Here is a 6,457-nt window from a genome sequence, read left to right as displayed (position 1 = left end):
GCTGACATCTTTCCCTTCCCTGACATCTTTCCCTTCGCTGACATCTTTCCCTTCCCTGACATCTTTCCCTTCCCAGACATCTTTCCCATCCCCAAGGGAAACGTGTCCCGTGCGAAATAAAGCTGTATCCCGCTGAGAATTCCATCTGTGCCTCGCTGCCTCCTCCATCCGCGCCCGCTCTCTCCAACATTTTTATCTATCATTTCCAACATATATATATGTATATATATATAAAATATGAATATAAACAATATATATGTGACTCATATATACATGTATATGTATGTGAAGTGTGTGTGTGTGTGTGGAAGAACAGGTAGTGCATTGGAGAAGTCTTTGAAGCCAGTTCTTTGTGCTTATCCTCTTTTTAAAAATATTTTATTTATTATTTTTATGTGTATGAGTATATTGTCTGCATGTAGGTAAGTGCACCCGTGTCGTGCAATGCCCGTGGAGGACAGAAGAGGCTATAGGATACCCTGGAACTGGAGTTATGGACAGTTGTTGGCTGCCATGTGGGAGCTGGGATTTAAACCCGGGTTTTCTGCAAGAACAGCCAGTGTTCCTAACCACTGAGCCATCTCTCCAGGCCCTTGCTTATCCTCTTCTATATTATGGTTCTTTTTTTTTTTTTTTTTTTTTTTTTTTTTTTTTTTTTTGTTTTTTTTTTTTTTTTTTTTTGTCTTTTTTTTGTCTTTTTTGGGACAGGGTCTCCTTGTAGCCCCAGCTGTCCTGGAACTCACCATGTATACCAGGCTGGCCTCAAACTCACAAAGATCCGCCTACCTCTGCCTCCGGAGTGCTGGGATTAAAGGCATGCGCCACCATGCCCGACTATATTATGGTTCTTTATATAGGACATTTTATAGTTGTGCGGCCTGTTGGAAGTCTGTTGGACAGAGGGTGTGTTGTTTAGGAAACAAACCTTTGGAATGCAGTTGTAAGCATTGCCCCAGGTACAACATTGTCTCAGAAGGTCAAGAGGAAAGCATTTTTTATAGAGCTTCTTGTTTGTGTAACCCCCAACGACATCTTACCAAGGTTGGAGGCATGTATCCATTTCTTAATTCAAGTAAGATGTTTCTTTGGAGACAATATTCCACAACAAATATCTACTCAAAACCCATGACAAACATTCCTGTCTATGGTCATTAACCATGAAACGTTGGTATCATTCTCACTGATGCCAAGCACACGGCTAAACTGAATAATGCTGTTGTTACTATAGGAAGGGTAAAAGACATAATAAATTTTACTGCTATGGAAGGGACTAGGAGAGGACTGGTGGAAAAGATTTTAAAAATTAAGATCGCTCTAATTCTGCCCAGCTGAAAACAAGGTGCTAGAGCATGGAGATGTGGACCTCGCTGTGGGTCCTCTCCCACGCCTGGGATTTTGGCAGGACAGTCCCATCATACTGGCGATCTCCAGTGGCCTTGACGGAAATGATCTGCCCCACTCACCTTCCTGCCCACACTGAAGGCCAGATGCCCGAGAGCACGTCTAATTGCCATGCATCTCCCTTTGCAAAAGCGCTAATTGCACCTGCTTCCCTTTCTTTTAGGTTTCCAGACAAGGCCAGGAATAACAAGGAGGCCCGTGTGTTAGCTGCAGCGTTTTGAACCACCCAGGAAGGAGAGCAACTGTGTGGACAGAACCGGAACCATTGCCACACTTGGAGTAAATGAGGAATGGACTCGTGATTATGCTGAGCTTCCAGCATGCATCTGGTAGACCTGTGGCTAACTCGTTCCCTCTCCATGTGTCTCCTCCTCCAAAGTTTTGTTCTTATGATACTGTGCTTTCATTCTGCCAGTATGTGTCCCAAGGGCTGCCTTTGTTCTTCCTCTGGGGGCTTAAATGTCACCTGTAGCAATGCAAATCTCAAGGAAATACCAAGAGACCTTCCTCCTGAAACAGTCTTGTTGTATCTGGACTCCAATCAGATCACATCCATCCCCAATGAGATTTTTAAGGACCTTCATCAACTGAGAGTTCTCAACCTGTCCAAAAATGGCATTGAGTTTATCGATGAACATGCTTTCAAAGGAGTAGCAGAGACGTTGCAGACCCTGGACTTGTCCGACAACCGGATTCAAAGCGTGCACAAAAATGCCTTCAATAACCTGAAGGCCAGGGCCAGAATCGCCAACAACCCCTGGCACTGTGACTGCACTCTCCAGCAAGTTCTGAGGAGCATGGCATCCAATCATGAGACAGCACACAATGTGATCTGCAAGACGTCGGTGTTGGACGAGCATGCCGGGAGACCCTTTCTCAATGCTGCCAATGATGCTGATCTTTGTAACCTCCCTAAAAAGACTACTGACTATGCCATGCTGGTCACCATGTTTGGCTGGTTCACCATGGTGATCTCTTATGTGGTCTATTATGTAAGGCAGAATCAGGAGGATGCTCGGAGGCACCTCGAATACTTGAAATCCCTGCCAAGCAGGCAAAAGAAGGCAGACGAGCCGGATGACATTAGCACTGTGGTTTGATGTCCATGCTGACTGGCGCTGGGAGGGTAGGTTCTGGTTACAGCAGCATAAGTGGTCCACGTCCCCTTCCATTGTATATGTTTAAAACTTTGTATTTGAGTTTCTTTGGAATCACATCATTGTTGAACTTTTAACAAAAATTACAACATAAGAAATAATTTTAGTTTAGGTGATCTTCCCCAGTTAACTGTACCCCTGGTGGTATATTCCTCAGTAAGAAGCTCTCTGAACATTAGTTAGACCCATCTCACTATTTAATAATGAAATTTATTTTTTTAATTTAAAACTTAATAAAAGCTTAACTTTGAACCATGGAACACAGAGTGACTTATTGGTTAAGAAGAAGTGTAGTCAATCTACTCACTTTAAAGAGCAAAAGATAACCCTGTGACTGTAAGGAACTGAATAAAGAAAGGTGTGTCATTAAGCCGTACTGCACCCCAGGAAACCATAGCTGAATTATTGGCCAGTTAAGTGTCCGCCAGACTTCCAAACCCTGAGGTTTAGCAAGCCACAGCGATTATACAAGTGTGCAACTCTCAGATGTGTATGTTGGAAGGCCCACTGGTTCTGCTCTTCAAAATGGGTCAGTTTAGCCATAAATAACAGATACTTGCTTCCATTTTATGCTAGATGCAATGGAAAAGTAAAAGGTAGCATGTATCCTATCCTCATGGTGGTTTTACGGTGGGCAAGGATGTATAAGCACAGAAATGGCTAAGTAAGGAAGGATGAGAGGCATGACTGTGTGGAAGCTGTATGTGTAACATCTGATACTATTCCTGTCTCTAAACTCTCAGTACTAGACAAGGAAATAACCAAGGCCATGTGTATGTGAGAGAGAGATTAATGACTTGTCAGGTAGGAAGTATTAGAACTTGAATTTGAACCAGGTAGCTCTGTATCTAAAGTCCGAGGTCTCCTCACTGATATGCCTTCCAAGTTGGTGTACAAAAGCCTATTTACATGATGAAAAAGCACCAACACTTTTGTGAGGTTTGAGAATTTATATACCTTGTGCATCTGCCAGCCAAAGGAGAGCTTCTGTCTGCATGCTAGTCAGAGATACGGAAGCACATTTGGCTCTTGGAGTGGGAGGTGATGAATTCGTTTACTTGTTTTAGGATAATTATAATCAATACATGTAAAGAATTGAAGCTAGGGGAGCTCAAGAATTAAGGGGGAGGCACCCAGAGAGAAGGAGTCTGTGTGAAGGGAGGGAGACAGGTTTGAACCCTGTAGTGATTTCAAACTGAGGGATAAAGTAATTTATAACCAAATATTATTTGTGGAACACTTTCTTCCAAATACTTTGATAGATCATCTGAATTGATGCTTGGGAGTTCCTACAAGATAGTCTTTTTGCTGGATAATAGATCCAGGATCCCAGAGCTCCTAAGAAGTCTAACGGATGCTGACACTCTGTTGTCCTTTGGCCCAGTCATAGGCATGGCTCCACAGGGGGCTGGTTCCTCAGACCCACTGGTTCACAAACACCTACGTGATAGTTCCAGTTAAAAATAGCTCTTTATGAGGCCTGTGTAGGAAAGAGGCCCTGTGTGACCCTATGAGACATGGGGTGTTCTCCAACCCACGTGACATCGTCTTTGGGATGCCAAAACTCATATGTCTGCCCTTGAAAAGCCCGAGCATTCTGATCTGTAGCTGTAATTGATTGAAAGGTTTGTTGAAGAGATCAGCAGGGTACCCAGAGCCAGGTGGACACATGACACACTCCAGGCCATTGTGTGATCACTTAACAGCACTGAGAAGCCTTGGCCTATCAAGGAGCCCAATACAACACTCAGATATAAAATTCTGGTTGTGGACCTGGAACTTCTGCACCCCAGTGAGACTAAAGTCCAATGGCCTGTCTTTCAATGCCCACTGGAAGACGACACTATAGTACACCTCTGTAAGTACAGCCATAGAAAAAGAGACCAAAGAAACCAGGAAATCAAAGCTATACAACGATAGTTCTTTGAAAGTTAAACAAATTGTATTTATCTGCAGGTAGGGTCACATTCATTTTGGAAAATTTTCCACAACTTAATCCATTCCAGATGGCTCCTTCCAAAGTAATCTTTAAATCCTAAGTAATGAGAGCACTGTCGATGGCCAGTTGCCCTGATTGAATGAAATGAAGTCTGTGAGGAGCTGATGAGTATAGTCACACCCTGGATCAGACATGATCAAACACCCACATCCTTGGTTTGTAATGCTCACATGCATAGAGCTGAGAGGTGCACTGTGGGCTAACAACCACTTCCTTCCCAAGTTCTGTGTGTAAATTACCAGGTTAGTGTCTTTAGTATTTCAGAAGTCAAACATTAATTTAGGCTGCTGTGTATTTAATAGAAGCTATTAGATGATTATTTAAAAAACAAGTAAAAATAATTAAAATGACAGATTATCACGTCTCTGTGTTACCAGGATAGAAGAGAAATGGTCTAATTGCAAGCTTGTAAGAAAATCTACCCCTGCCTCACCAGGTCAATAGTGTGTTGTGCCAGTGAGTGAATGAATTCTCCGTGCTGCAGCTTAGACCTCCGCTTACTCCCTCACTCTCCAAACCTTGTAGGCGTTTCTCACGGTGACTGAGAAACTTCTGAAATTAACTATCACATTTTGTCCTAGGCACATACTATCTTACCTCCAAATATTTTAAACAGCAGTGCCTTTTCTCAATCTGTGATCTTTCCTCTTAACCGCAACCTTTTAAATTAAAAAAAAAAAAAAAATAGCTCCCGGGGAATTTTAGTCTCATCTTTGACAATGTGCTTATCTTCAAAGCAAAACAGATCATAAAGCATGCCAGCTCAGCTGGAACACTTTTAAAAGTGATAACAACTTACATAATAAAAGATTTAACTTCCAATAATGCTTAGGCAAATTGTACGTCAGGGTATACAGAACTTGCCAGTGTGCTGTGCTTTCTGACGTCTCCCTCTGATTCCCCACAGTAACTCTTGCTCTGACGTCACCAAGCATGTCTGGGATGTCGTGAGCCTTCCTTACCGACTCAAGCCCTTCAGACAGTAAGGTCTCTGGTAGCTGGCAGAGAAACGAAACAGAGAATTCTGCTTATTACTGCTCGGTTTCTGAAGGTAGGTGAACTCCCACCGTATCCGGGCTGAGAATTCTTGGAATGCTCTCATCACTTATTTTACAGGTACTGAAACTGAAACTCTTGAAGTGTTAAGGATTCACATCTGTCTCCATGTTCCCTACAGGAGATTGCTTTCCTCCTAAGTTCTATCCCAGTCCTGTAAATAACATAATAATACACACTGTGACACTGCTACTGAGTAGTAGCAAATTTTTTGAGGATTCAAGTAGGACTTCTACTTTGCCACAGAGACAACGAATAGCTGTGACTCTGAAAACCTTGTTCCTTCAAGATTATATGAGATCTTTTTACCTGGCACCTTTCATTCCACATTTGCCCACATTCCTAACATGCTGGTACAGGGCATACTCAAAGACCCAGCCAGGGTCCAAGATGTTTTCCTTCCCACTCAAGAAAATGTTGTTCCTGAAGTCAAAAAGTAGACACAGAGTCTCATGGTTTCCTGAATGGGTGATAAAGAGGAAAATCTTTCAATTTTATGGGTGATACCTCTTCAGCATCAAAGAAACCAGCAGCTGTTGTGAATGACCGAAGAGGTCTCTTTGTCTCCTTCTGCCTCTCCATCTCTGTATCTGTCTGTCTCTCACTGTACATATTTGCATTAAATGACAACCAAGTTCCAAAAGCATCAGGAAGAGTTAGCAAGAACCTGAAGAGGTAGCATGCCAATAGTAACTTGGCCTAGGGATGGCGTGGACTTTAGATTTCTAGGGAAATTAGCACATTTAGTTTTAAAGTTGTCCCCAAATCAAGTATAAGGATGTATACCTGTGGTTAAGAGCCACATGTTAACTTCACGTGCTGTGTCCCTTCCAAGATGGACAAA

General features: G+C 42.6%; 1 protein-coding gene across 2 annotated transcripts in view; it reads left to right on the top strand.

Moving 5' to 3' along the window:
• Positions 1-2,818, top strand: part of Lrrc3b (leucine rich repeat containing 3B) — a 101,573-nt gene extending 98,755 nt beyond the window's left edge. For both annotated transcript variants that reach the window (XM_008833140.3, XM_029563526.1), the window contains exon 2: positions 1,565-2,818. In XM_008833140.3, the coding sequence (XP_008831362.1) occupies positions 1,722-2,501 (780 nt within the window). In that variant the 5' untranslated portion in view covers positions 1,565-1,721 and the 3' untranslated portion in view covers positions 2,502-2,818. The remainder of the gene's footprint in view (positions 1-1,564) is intronic.
• The last annotated feature ends 3,639 nt before the right edge of the window (positions 2,819-6,457 follow it).

Source organism: Nannospalax galili, unplaced genomic scaffold, assembly GCF_000622305.1.
Source record: "Nannospalax galili isolate Female #2095 unplaced genomic scaffold, S.galili_v1.0 scaffold215, whole genome shotgun sequence".
NCBI lineage: Eukaryota > Metazoa > Chordata > Mammalia > Rodentia > Spalacidae > Nannospalax > Nannospalax galili.
This window is presented reverse-complemented; position numbering and strand designations above follow the sequence as displayed.